Here is a 15,197-nt window from a genome sequence, read left to right on the forward strand (position 1 = left end):
AACTGGCACTCACAGAGGAGTAGAACCTACAAATACTGGTATTCTGCTGTCTGTGACACTCGAAGACACTGCTGGACTCCAACGTGGAGCTTTAGATCAGAAGATGAGAAGTGAAGAGAGGACTGACAGACAGATGTGAAACACTAGTTAGAACAGATCAAATGAACCAAAGATGGACCTGCTCCTTCCTGCTGACTTTCAAGAGTAGCAGGAAGGGATGGAGGAAAGGAGAGGGAGAAAGAGAGAGATAGAGAGAGAGAGCAACAGAGAGAGAGAGAGATGAAGATGAAGAAAAATGAGGGAGGAGAGAGAGAAAGATGAAGAGAGAGAGAGAGGGGGGGGGGAGGGAGAGAGAGACAGAGAGAGAAGATGATAGATGAGGGTGACCAACGATGACTGATACTGGCTGTCTTCTCCTTCAGAGAGGATCACATTGCTGTGTTTTCCTTTGAAGTGTGTATATGTGTTTGTGTGTGTGTGTGTGTGTGTGTGTGTGTGAGAGAGAGAGTCTATGTGTGAACTGTGTGTGTGTGTATACTGTATCAGTGTGTGAGTGAGTGTGTGTGTGTGTTGGTGCTTGTGACTGCTGGTAGATCTGTCAAATCTCACGGTTGGAAAGTGGAGCAGAAGAGCTTTCTCATGTCCAACAGTGGAGCGTGTTCAGGAGTCACAGCCGTTTACAATAGAAGAGGAGAATGGATGATGGAGAGACGAGGGGAGAGGTTAATAAGTGATATAGAGATTTTATAATTATTTAATAAGATAATGTTGATGGGCAGTGGTAGGATTGGGCGGTATGCAGATATTCATACCGTCGTACCGTTTCTGTACTATACCGGAGCATATGGTATTACCAGAAGTGCACACAAGGGGTGCTATTTCAACCTAAATTATTGTTATTATTATATCTGTTTTTTTTGACGCACCAAACAATTTAGGTAACAGGGACCTTGATCCAGGAAGGGATTGAATGTCTCTGCTGTAACCTAGAAGCTTGATCTTGACATGTAGCCACCTAGCTAGCAAGTCAGCAAACCAAATCCAAAGCTGGATGTCATTTATTTGACACATCTTATTTTCCTTATAGATATACTTAACTTAAGCAGTGGTATAGCACACACCCACGCACACACCCACGCACACACCCACGCACACACCCACGCACGCACACACCCACGCACACACCCACGCACACACCCACGCACACACCCACGCACACACCCACGCACACACCCACGCACACGCACACACCCACACACACACCCACACACACACCCACACACACACCCACGCACACACCCACGCACACACCCACACACACACCCACGCACACACCCACACACACACCCACACACACACCCACGCACACACCCACACACACACCCACGCACACACCCACGCACACACCCACACACACACCCACGCACACACCCACACACACACCCACACACACACCCACACACACACCCACACACACACCCACACACACACCCACGCACACACCCACGCACACACCCACACACACACCCACGCACACACCCACACACACACCCACACACACACCCACACACACACCCACACACACACCCACACACACACCCACACACACACCCACACAACAAAAGTAACTCAAATAAACTAAATGTAAACAAAGCGTTCCACAGGGAGGCTGGTCGACTCCAATGCTTCCCACAGTTGTGTCAGGTTGTCTGGATGTCCTTTAGGTGGTGGACCCTTCCTGATACACACAGGAAACTGTTGAGTGTGAAAAACCCAGTAGCGCTGCAGTTCTTGACACAAACCTGTACCTTTTGGGATTCTGTGCATATTGTTTTGTATTGCTAGTTATTATTAGCATCTGCAAACCTATGCAAGTGACAACAATGAACTTTGATTTGATATTTCCCTATTGTTTGTTACACATCGTCATCTCACGGTATACACATGCATGTGTGTGTGTGTGTGTGTGTGTGTGTGTGTGTGTGTGTGTGTGTGTGTGTGTGTGTGTGTGTGTGTGTGTGTGTGTGTGTGTGTGTGTGTGTGTGTGTGTGTGTGTGAGTGAGTGAGTGTGTGAGTGAGTGAGTGAGTGAGTGAGTGAGTGAGTGAGTGAGTGAGTGAGTGAGTGCGTGTGAGTGTGATGGGGTCCGATGCATATAGTTAGTGCCTTACAAATTCTATATAAAAACGTTTGTAATAAATAACAGTTGAAGTCAGAAGTTTACATTCACTTAGATTGGAGTAATTAAAACTAGTTTTTCAACCACTCCACAAATGTTTTGTTAACAAACTATAGTTTTGATAAGTCGGTAAGGACATCTACTTTGTGCATGACACAAGTCATTTTTCCAACAATTGTTTTTCCAACAACCAATGTGTCGGAGGAAACACCGTGCACCTGGCAACCCGGCCCGCCACAGGAGTCGCTGGTGCCCGATGAGACAAGGACATCCCTACCGATGTAGGTGCATCGCCCCATGGACCTCCCGGTCACGGGCGGTTACGACAGAGCCTGGGCACGAACCCAGAGTCTCTGATGGCACAGCTGGCGCTGCAGTACCCGGGAGGCCACGTACACTAAGTTGACTGTGCCTTTAAACAGATTGGAAAATTCCCAAAAATGATGTCATGGCTTTAGAAGCTTCTGATAGGCTAATTGACATAATTTGAGTCAATTGGAGGTGTACCAGTGGATGTATTTCAAGGCCTACCTTCAAACTCAGTGCCTCTTTGCTTGACATCATTGGAAAATCAAAATAAATCAGCCAAGACCTCAGAAAAAAAATGTAGACCTGCACAAGTGTGGTTCATCCTTGGGAGCAATTTACAAACATCTGAAGGTACCACGTTCATCTGTACAAACAATAGTACGCAAGTATAAAACACCATGGGACCACGCAGCCGTCATACCGCTCAGGAAGGAGACGCGTTCTGTCTCCTAGAGATGAACGTACTTTGGTGCAAAAAGTGCAAATCAATCCCAGAACTCCAGCAAAGGACCTTGTGAAGATGCTGGAGGAAACAGGTACAAAAGTATCTATATCCAGAGTAAAATGGGTCCTATATCGGCATAACCTGAAAGGCTGCTCAGCAAGGAAGAAGCCACTGCTCCAAAACCACCACAAAAAAGCCAGACTGCGGTTTGCAACTGCATATGGGGACAAAGATCGTACTTTTTGGAGAAATGTCTTCTGGTCTGATGAAACAAAAATAGAACTGTTTGGCCATAATGACCGTCGTTATGTTTGGAGAAAAAAGGGGGAGGCTTGCAAGCCGAAGAATACCATCCCAACCGTGAAGCATGGGGGTGGCAGCATCATGTTGTGGGGGTGCTTTACTGCAGGAGGGACTGGTGCACTTCACAATATAGATGGCATCATGAGAACGAAAATTAAGTGGATATACTGAAGCAGTATCTCAAGACATCAGTCAGGAAATGAAAGCTTGTTTGCAAATTGCCAATGACCTCAAGCATACTTCCAAAGTTGTGGCAAAATGGCTTAAGGACAACAAAGTCAAGGTGACTGACCGCAATCCTATAGAAAATTTGTGGGCAGAACTGAAAAAGTGTGTTCAAGCAAGGAGGCCTACAAACCTGACTCAGTTACACCAGCTCTGTCAGGAGGAATGGCCAAAATTCACCCAACTTATTGTGGAAAACTTGTGGAATTCTACCCAAAATGTTTGACCCAAGTTAAACAATTTAAAGGCAATGCTACCAAATACTAATAATGAGTGTATGTAAATTTCTGACCCACTGGGAATGTGATGGAAGAAATATAAGCCCAAATAAATAATTCTCTCTAATATTATTTTGACATTTCACATTCTTAAAATAAAGTGGTGATCTTAACTGACCTAAGACAGGGAATTTTTACAAGATTAAATGATAGGAATTGTGAAAAACTGAGTTTAAATGTGTTTGGGTAAGGTGTATGTAAACTTCCGACTTCAACTGTACATGGCATAGAGTCTCACAAACCAGTCTTAGTGTTACCATGACGATTTAGCTTCCTACCCACACTCTCTCTTGCTCTTCCTTCTCTCTCATCCTTCCTTTATTCTCTCTTTCATTCCTGCCTGGGCAGACTTCCCGGTCGCTTTGTGGAGAATCTAGGTTATAGTCCAGACCATTTCTCCCCTTCCATCGCTCTCTTTCTATTCCATTTCATATGATCTCCCTCTCTCTTTCTATTCCATTTCATATGATCTCCCTCTCTCTTTCTACTCCATTTCATATGATCTCCCTCTCTCTTTCTACTCCATTTCATATGATCTCCCTCTCTCTTTCTATTCCATTTCATATGATCTCCCTCTCTCTTTCTACTCCATTTCATATGATCTCCCTCTCTCTTTCTACTCCATTTCATATGATCTCCCTCTCTCTTTCTACTCCATTTCATATGATCTCTCTCTCTCTTTCTACTCCATTTCATATGATCTCCCTCTCTTTCTACTCCATTTCATATGATCTCCCTCTCTCTTTCTATTCCATTTCATATGATCTCCCTCTCACTTTCTATTCCATTTCATATGATCTCCCTCTCTCTTTCTATTCCATTTCATATGATCTCCCTCTCTCTTTCTACTCCATTTCATATGATCTCCCTCTCTCTTTCTACTCCATTTCATATGATCTCCCTCTCACTTTCTATTCCATTTCATATGATCTCCCTCTCTCTTTCTATTCCATTTCATATGATCTCCCTCTCTCTTTCTACTCCATTTCATATGATCTCCCTCTCTCTTTCTACTCCATTTCATATGATCTCCCTCTCTCTTTCTACTCCATTTCATATGATCTCTCTCTCTCTTTCTACTCCATTTCATATGATCTCCCTCTCTCTTTCTGTCCTTCCCTCTCTTTCTATCCCTCTTTTTTTCTCCTCACAGTTCAACAAAATCCTGTTTAGTTGGACAAAGACACACAGACAGAGACACACAGACAGAGACACAGATAGAGACACAGACAGAGACAGACAGACAGACACACACACACACAGACACACAGACAGAGACACACACGAAGACAGACACACAGACAGAGACACACACACAGACAGACAGACATACAGACAAACAGAGACACACAGACAGACAGACACACACACAGATAGACAGACAGACAGACAGAGGGTAGTCTACTCTCTCTCACCTATTTTTCTTTATATAGGGAGGAACCAATCTCAATATCCAGGTCCCATTCAGTGGGACCGAGACAGAGGGGAAGGGTGTTGATGTGACACCACCACTATCCTCTGTCCTCTGGCTCTCTCTGGTTGCGTCCTAAATGTCACCCTTTTCCCGACATATATAGTGCACTACTTTTGCCCAGGGCCCATACCAAAAGTAGTGCACTATATAGAGGGAATAGGGTGCCATTTGGGACACAATCTATGTATGGTTATCAGCAGCAGCAGCTCTATCTGCCTGTCAGGATCCATTCCATAATTCAGGAGGAGAAGGGGACTTCCTACGGCTTGACTGACAGGCAACACAAACACACAAACAACAAGCCTCTCTTTCTCTCTCTCTCTCTCTCTCTCTCTCTCTCTCTCTCTCTCTCTCTCTCTCTCTCTCCCTCCCCCTCTATCATTCTCTGTCGTTCTTCCTCTTTCCTACTTTCTTCTTTCCTCCCCCTCTACTCTCTTTTCTCTTTATATCACCCTCTAAACTCCCTCTCTCTCTCTGCTCTCTATCCTTCTCCTCTTTCTCTCCCAGTCTTCCCCTCTTCTCTCTGTCTTCCCCCTTTCCTCTCTACTGTCTCTCTCTTTTTCTCCTTTCGCTACCTCGCCCTCTCTCCCTCTCCATAATGTTCCAAGGGCTTAGCAGCAGAACAGAGAACAGCTCTTCAGGGCACCAGTATTTAGCATTAGGTATGTGTGTGGGTGTGTGTGTGTGTGTGACCCAGATATTTACAAAGTTTCTAAAATAGCTCTTCAACTTCAAGCTGAGTTCCCATTCCCCACATCCCCTCCTATAGGGCACATGTATTATATGTAGGGTATTTTCAGACTTTATTGAACAGACAACGAGGATAACAGCGTGGAAAGATAGACGTTGTGTCAAAAGGCAGTAGGCCGGGGTTTAAACCTACTGTATGCCGACACCGTAGACGTGTACTGGAGGCTGCGGCATTACCGCTACACCAGCCAGACTACTTCCACATTCTATACATGGCTAACATGACCAAACGTTAACGCTGTTGAGCAGACGATCAGTTCAAATGTTAAACTGGTAAGTGCTTGTAACTCAACCCTCTCATTGTGTAGGTCCAAGGGTGGCTTGTCACATACAACACACGCACACACAACACACACACACACGCACTCACACAGACACACACACATGTAATTAGCCACCGGGGCTTACAGTCCAGATATGGTATAAGTAGTGCTTCCAACTGCAGTGTTGCCATGTAGATGGCTACTGTAATTACTACTAGAGGCTGAGTGGTGTGTGTGTGTGTGTGTGTGTGTGTGTGTGTGTGTGTGTGTGTGTGTGTGTGTGTGTGTGTGTGTGTGTGTGTGTTGGCCAGAATTGTGCCCCACTTAGCCTTGGCATTCTCAATGGCTCTCATAGTGTGTAGAGCCTCCACACACACACACCTGCACACACACACCTACACACACACACACACACACACACACGACACACACACACACACACACTGGTGGTGAGATGTATCCGTCACACAGAATGTAACCCATTTCCGTAGCTGGAAGTGAAGGATGCTATAGCTGCCTGCTGTCCGCCCCCACACACACCAGACTACAGTGCCCTGTGATGTGCAGAGATGTTCTCCCTCGTATACGGATAGATAGAGGCAGACACATATTCACACACACGCAAGCAGGTAGTTGCGCACACACACTTGCATGGATGCACATATACAGTAAAACACACTTAACATGCTGTACAGATTCACTGTCTCTCACAAATACTGTCATCTCCACATAGACACACCCACCCACCCACCCACCCACACACCCACCCATCTATCCATTTATACTGAACTAAAATATAAACGCATCATGCAACAATTTCAAAGATTTGACTGAGTTACAGTTCATTTAAGGAAATCAGTCAATTGAAATAAATTCATTAGGCCCTAATCTATGGATTTCACATGACTTGGGAATGCAGATATTCACAGTTAGTCATCTGTTAGTCACAGATACCTTAAAAAAAGTTAGGGTCGTGGATCAGAAAACCAGTCAGTATCTGGTGTGACCACCATTTGCCTCATGCAGCGCAGCACATCTCCTTCTCATAGAGTTGATCAGGCTGTTGATTGTGGCCTGTGGAATGTTGTCCCACTCCTCTTCAATGGCTGGATATTGGAGGGAACTGGAAGACGCTTTCGTACATGTTGATCCAGAGCATCCCGAACATGCTCAATGGGTGACATGTCTGGTGAGTATACAGGCCATGGAAGAACTGGGGCATTTTCAGCTTCTAAGAATTGTGTACAGGTCCTCGTGACATGGGGCCGTGCGTTATCATGCTGAAACATGAGGTGATGGCGGTCCCGGTATCTCTGAGCATTCAGATTGTCATCGATAAAATGCAAATGTGTTTGTTCTCTGTAGATTATGCCTGCTCATACCATAACCCCACCGCCACCATGGGGCACTCTGTTCACAACAGTTGGTACTGCCAAATTCTCTAGCACTACGTTGGAGGCGGCTTATGGTAGAGAAATTATCTGGCAACAGCTCTGGTGGACATTCCTGCAGTCAACATGCCAATTGCACGCTCCCTCAAAACTTGGGAAATCTGGGGCATTGTGTTGTGTGACAATACTGCACATTTTAGAGTGACCTTTTATTGTCCCAAGCACAAGGTGCACCTGTGAATGTCATGCTGTTTAATGAGCTTCTTGTTATGCCACACCTGTCAGGTGGAAGGATTATCTTGGCAAAGTAGAAATGCTCACTAACAGGGATGTACACAAATTTGTGCCCAAAATTAGACAGAAATAAGCTTTTTGTGGGTATGGGTACTTTTATTTTAGCTCATGAAACATGGGACCAACACTTTACATGTTGAGTTTATATTATTGTTCAGTGTACATGCAATCTAATGTCCAAAGCCAGAGATTGCAGAAGTTCCAGTTTTCAGTGCAACTTATGGCTTCAATAAGCACTAAGGCGCGTGTCCAGTCCCTTGCCCACCCCTGCAACACTCAGCCACAGTCCACCACTGTTAATATCACACCCTTAATGTACTGGGCTCAGAGCTAAAGCCTTAATGAAGTGATAGGAGTAGACTGAAGTAGAGCATAGAGACCAGCCTGGAGGGGAAGGTCAAGGGTCAGCTCTGTCTATGGGGTTCACTTCTACTCGTACAATGTATAATTTATACTATACTGTACTGTAGTGTCTAATACTCATCCACGCATACTGTAGATATGTGAATGCATTGACATCCCATGGGAACACACACGCATACCATGCACACTGACGCCACACACACACACACACATACGCACGCACGCACACACACACACACACACACACACACACACACACACACACACACACACACACACACACACACACACACACACACACACACACACACACACACACACACACACACACACACACACTCACCACACAAGCTGCTGCTACAGTCTATTATCTATCCTGTTGCCTAGACACTTTACCCCTCCCTATATGTACATAGCTACCTCAGTTACCTTGTATTCCTGCACATCGACTCGCTGCTGCTACTTCCTGTATATAGACATGTTATTTTGACTCATTATTGTTATTCGTTATTCACTGTGTATTTATTACTCATGTCACTATTTGTATATACTGTATATATATATATATATATATATATATTTATTTATTTATTTATCATTAACTCTGCATTGTTGGAAAAGGGCCCATAAGTAAGCATTTCCCTGGTAGTCTACACCTGATGTTTATGAAGCATTTGACAAATTCAATTTCATTTGAAAGCATATGTATGTCAGTCTGTGTGGGAAGAAACCTCCCATATTATATTATATACACACATGCTGCATACTCACTGACACATGCTGCATACTCACTGACACATGCTGCATACTCACTGACACATGCTGCATACTCACTGACACATGCTGCATACTCACTGACACACATGCTGCATACTCACTGACACACATGCTGCATACTCACTGACACATTCTGCATACTCACTGACACATGTGGCATACTCACTGACACATTCTGCATACTCACTGACACATGCTGCATACTCACTGACACATGCTGCATACTCACTGACACATGCTGCATACTCACTGACACATGCTGCATACTCACTGACACATGCTGCATACTCACTGACACACATGCTGCATACTCACTGACACACATGCTGCATACTCACTGACACATTCTGCATACTCACTGACACATGTGGCATACTCACTGACACATTCTGCATACTCACTGACACATGCTGCATACTCACTGACACATGCTGCATACTCACTGACACATGCTGCATACCCACTGATATACATGCTGCATACTCACTGACACATGCTGCATACTCACTGACACATGCTGCATACCCACTGACACATGCTGCATACCCACTGACACATGCTGCATACCCACTGACACATGCTGCATACCCACTGACACATGCTGCATACCCACTGACACATGCTGCATACCCACTGACACATGCTGCATACCCACTGACACATGCTGCATACCCACTGACACATGCTGCATACCCACTGACACATGCTGCATACTCACTGACACACATGCTGCATACCCACTGACACATGCTGCATACCCACTGACACATGCTGCATACCCACTGACACATGCTGCATACCCACTGACACATGCTGCATACCCACTGACACATGCTGCATACCCACTGACACATGCTGCATACCCACTGACACATGCTGCATACCCACTGACACATGCTGCATACTCACTGACACATGCTGCATACTCACTGACACATGCTGCATACTCACTGACACATGCTGCATACTCACTGACACATGCTGCATACTCACTGACACATGCTGCATACTCACTGACACATGCTGCATACTCACTGACATACATGCTGCATACTCACTGACACATGCTGCATACTCACTGACACATGCTGCATACTCACTGACACATGCTGCATACTCACTGACACATGCTGCATACTCACTGACACATGCTGCATACTCACTGACACATGCTGCATACTCACTGACACACATGCTGCATACTCACTGACACACATGCTGCATACTCACTGACACACATGCTGCATACTCACTGACACATGCTGCATACTCACTAACACACATGCTGCATACTCACTGACACATGCTGCATACTCACTGACATACATGCTGCATACCCCCTGACACACAACATATGGTATACACTTGCTCAACATAAAGTTTATGCTGCACACATTGAGTTCAATAGATAAAACAAATTATTGCATTATTCCTCCAAAGAAATGTTAGTAACACATGGATACACACCCACTTATAAACACACACCTCCATCCAAACACCACGTGTGTGACGCTACGCCAGGTGTGTGTGTGTGTGTGTGTGTGTCTGTAGGCTACTCCAGTCCAGTCTTACCGTGACAGTGGGGATAGCGGTGACCAGAGAGTAGACCAGTGCCGGCGGCGCCTTGCTGTCATCCTCGGGTCCGGGGTACGGTTTGGAGAACGTCTTGTCGAAACAGAAGAACCCTTGGACGTGAACGGGGAACGTGTCTGTGTACTCAAAGTAGTACGCCAGGAGAACCGTCCCAGCCATGATCACCAGCTGGAAATAGAACATGGTTCTAGGTTTAGAAAGAAGGGAAGAGAACCGAAGAGAACTGAAGAGAACCGAAGGATAGTAAGGTGGATGGGAAAACAAAAATAAGCTATTGATGAGAAAAAGGAGAGAGGAGAAGGAGGCGATTCCTTTTTGAGCGCGGTGACATATGCTTCCGGAGTGTGTAGAATGAAAGAGAGCAAAAGAGGACAGAGAGAGAGAGAGAAACAGAAAGAGAAAGAGCGAAACAGAGAGAGAGAGAGAAACAGATAATGAGAGAGAGAAAGAGCGAAACAGAGAGAGAAACAGAGAGAGAGAGAAACAGAGATAATGAGCGAGAGAAACAGAGAGAGAAACAGAGAGAAACAGAGAGAGAAACAGAAGAGAGAGAAAGAGGGAGAGAAAAAAAGAGGATAGAGAGAGAAATAGAGAGACATACACAGAGACCGAGGAAGAGAGAGAAAGAGAGAGTGAGAGTGAGAGTGAGAGTGAGAGTGAGAGTGAGAGTGAGAGATAGATAGAGCGAGAGAGAGAGGTAGAGCGAGAGAGATAGAGAGAGAGAGAGAGAGAGAGAGAGAGAGAGAGAGAGAGAGAGCGAGAGAGAGAGAGAGACTGAGCGAGAGAGAGAGAGAGAGAGAGAGAGAGAGAGAGTTGGAGAGAGAGAGAGAGTTGGAGAGAGAGAGAGAGAGAGACTGAGTCCGAAGGATGAGGGTAAAAGAAAGAAACAGAACATGAAGAAAGATGCTGCTGTTCTGTAAAGGGGGAAAAAATAAATGGAATTACAGTGGAAGAGTGAGAGAGAAAAGAGGCAGAAAGAGAGAGAAATAGGTGGGAAGAGCAAGGAGGATAGCACAAGTGCAAGCATGGGAGGGAGGGAAAGGGGGTGTGTGCTGTGTGTGTGTGTGACGCTGGTGTGCTGTCGATCACATGCAGTGTATGCATGAGTGGTAGTGTGCCGTACACTAGAGCGAGAGGTGATTCACAAAAACATATTTGGAGACTGCAATGTGCACAGCATGATACTAAACATCTGTTAGCACGTTATCATGAATATGTCTGTGTGTGTGTGTGTGTTTGTGTGTGTGTTCAAGAAACACTGGACATGTGCATGTGTGAATGAATTGTACACATTCATTGACTGTGTTTCTTGTCTGTGTGTGTGGGTGGGCTCAGCAGGTGTGTGTATTTATAGACTGTTTATAACCATACATCCATATTGTCCTGTGGAGCTTTCTCTCCTTTGCTGTCTATCTGTGGGAGGTAAAGCTCTTTGAACTGTGGGTCCCCTGTGAATCAATATGGGTTTTGTGTGAGTGTGTGTGTGTACATACTTCTGCTACAACGGCATACCCCTGCAGGGCTCCAACCATCATGTCAAGAGCAAAGTCATTGGGGACAACAAACAAACAAACAAACAAACAAACAAACAAACAAACAAACAAACAAACACACACACACACACACACACACACACACACACACACACACACACACACACACACACACACACACACACACACACACACACACACACACACACACACACACACACACACACACACACACACACACAGGCAAAGCGTCTAGCAGCAGTCAGCACAGTAGTTTATTTATAGATGCACACATCAAGCTACGTGCATCTCCTCTCCATACGCTGCTCTGGGATGCACACCGCATCCTGATCATCCCTCTTTCTCTATGTAGCTGCTCAGAAACATTATGTACCAATAAAGAGCAACATTTTCAGGAGACATTCTCCCATCGACCAAAGCTCAGCGTTCAACACCATAGTGCCCTCCAGGCTCATCACTAAGCTCAAGACCCTGGGTCTGAACATCTCCCTCTGCAACTGGATCCTGATTTCCTGACGGCAACAACACATCCGCCACGCTGTCACTCAACACAGGGCCCTCTTAGGGGTGCATGCTTAGTCCCCTCCTGTACTCCCTGTTCACCCATTACTCCGTGGCCGCGCATGACTCCAACACCATCATTAAGTTTGCTGACAACACCACGGTGGTGTCACCGATGACGATGAGACAGCCTACAGTGACCTGGCAGTGTGGACAACAACCTCTCCCTCAGCCTCTCCCTCCATGTCAGCAAGACAAAGGAGCTGATTGTGGACTAAAGGAAGCGGAGGGCTGGGCACATCGCCATCCACATCGACAGGGCTGTAGTGGAGCAGGTCAAGGTCCTCGGTGGCTACATGGTGAATTATCATGGTCCACGCACACCAACACAGACATGAAGAAGGCACAAAGGTCCTCGGTGGCTACAAGGTGAATTATCATGGTCCACACACACCAACACAGACATGAAGAAGGCACAAAGTTCCTCGGTGGCTACATGGTAAATTATCATGGTCCACACACACCAACACAGACATGAAGAAGGCACAAAGTTCCTCGGTGGCTACATGGTGAATTATCATGGTCCACACACACCAACACAGACATGAAGAAGGCACAACAGCGCCTCTTCCTCCTCAGGAGGCTGAAAAGATTTGTAACGGGCCCTCAGATGTTCAAAAACGTCTACAGCTGCACCATTGAGAGCATCTTGACTGGCTGCATCACTGCTAGGTATGGCAACAGCTCGGCATCCGACCGCAAGGTGCTTCAGAGGGTAGTGCGTACAGCCCAGTACATCACTGGGGCTGAGCTCCCTGTCATCTAGGACCTCTATACCAGGTGGTGTCAGAGGAAGGGCCTAAAAAAGACTTCAGCCACCCAAGTCACAGTCTGTTCTCTGTACTGTCTGGGATGATGGTGTTGATGTGAGCCATGAGCAGCCTTTAAAAGCATTTCATGGCTACATATGTGAGCGCTACGGGGCGATAGTCATTTAGACAGCTTGCCTTTGTGTTCTTGGGCACAGGGAACATGGGGGTCTGCTTGAAACCTGTACATGTAAACCTGGGTCAGGGAGAGATTGAAAATGTCAGTAAAGACACTTGCCAGCTGGTCAGCGCATACCGTGAGTACGTGTTCTGGTAATCTGTCTGGCCCGCAGCCATGTGAATGTTAACCTGTTTAAATGTCTTACTTACATCGGTTACGGAGAGCGAGATAACACAGTTGTCTGGAACAGAAGGTGCTCTCATGCATGGTTCAGTGTTGCTTGCCTCGAAGCGAGCATAGAAGGCATTTAGCTTGTTTGGTAGGCTTGCATCACTGGGCAGCTTGCGGCTGGGGTTCCCTTTGTAATCCGCTTTTGCAAGCCCTGTCACATCAGACGAGCGTCAGAGCCGACGTAGTAGGAACCGATCTTAGTCCTGTACTGATGCTTTGGCTGTTTGATGGCTCGTCGGAGGTCTGTCACTTTTCAAGAACTCCTGTAGCTAACTTTCTCCCTCGGGGAAATATTTCTAATTTTTGATACGACCTCCCCCTTTCGTCCTATGTTACTAGTTCTTTTACTGAACCGATGACAGACTGCCACATTAAAACTGTTCATAAGGTGTCCTCTGTTTGGTAAAGTGTGTTTCTAGAGCCTTTTCTCTGTATTTAACCTGTGTACTAACACTATCAGTCTCTGTCTCCTGCTCTCAGCGGGGTGTTCACCTTGGACAGACAGGGACACATCGACCTCTCCAGCTTCCTCTCCTCCTTTTGTCCCCATTCAGTACACAGAGCAACCCACGCACTGCAGCCTCCCAGTCTCCATAGACTAACACTGGAACACTCTCCCTCACATAGAGGAGCATCGAGTCCTTGGGAGACTTTAACACCACCAGATACAACTGTCTACTGTTTAAACTCCTGTAGGACAGTTCTTGTCTCAGGGATCACTGTGACACTGCATACCATTAATCATCTCACTGATTTGTTCTGTATTTATGTTAATGTGGCCCAAATTGCCCTCTAACATGCTCCTAGATTTTCTCAAAAACAAGACGTCACATTTTTTACATTTACGTAACTCAAAGCAGAATTATATTACACAGCTTAATTTTTGGCACCATTCGCAGGGAAAATGAACTTATAAGAGGAATATTTATTTCAAGCTTATTGCTCTTATACAAGCTGACTCCACGCTAGAGGAGGCTCACATTAACACACAGGCAGAGACGAGGGTCATAACGTTTGTTACAGGCAGCTGGCCTTTGGTTGCGGCAGCCATTTTGACTTTTGGCCAATGGATTCCTTCCTCAAACAAAGCTTCAGCGATGCTTCAAATGAACTGTTCCTACTAGTGGAACTGAATGACGTGGCCTGGCTGGTCTGGCTGTAATGCCACGACCTCTGACACACGTCTACATTGTCGGCATGGATTGAAATCCAGCCTCCTGCCCTTTGCTACAACCTTTCTCTCTTTCCCACTGGCATCCTCTGTCACCATCTGTTCAATAAAATCAAAAAAATCGCTTAAAAATGTTTTTTCAATTTAA

At 45.8% G+C, this 15,197-nt stretch overlaps 1 protein-coding gene across 2 annotated transcripts in view; it reads right to left on the minus strand.

Moving 5' to 3' along the window:
* The window catches only part of LOC118940354 (phospholipid phosphatase-related protein type 5-like), a 52,711-nt gene that overhangs the window by 17,908 nt on the left and 19,606 nt on the right, over positions 1 to 15,197 (minus strand). Inside the window, exon 1 of one of the 2 annotated variants that reach the window (XM_036949320.1) lies at positions 10,622 to 11,009. In XM_036949320.1, coding sequence (XP_036805215.1) covers positions 10,622 to 10,825 — 204 coding nt within the window. In that variant the 5' untranslated portion in view covers positions 10,826 to 11,009. Of the gene's footprint in view, positions 1 to 10,621; positions 11,010 to 15,197 lie in introns of those variants that run through there. The other variant, XM_036949319.1, reaches the window with a different exon arrangement.

The sequence above is a fragment of the Oncorhynchus mykiss genome, chromosome 17 (assembly GCF_013265735.2).
Source record: "Oncorhynchus mykiss isolate Arlee chromosome 17, USDA_OmykA_1.1, whole genome shotgun sequence".
NCBI classification, from domain to species: domain Eukaryota; kingdom Metazoa; phylum Chordata; class Actinopteri; order Salmoniformes; family Salmonidae; genus Oncorhynchus; species Oncorhynchus mykiss.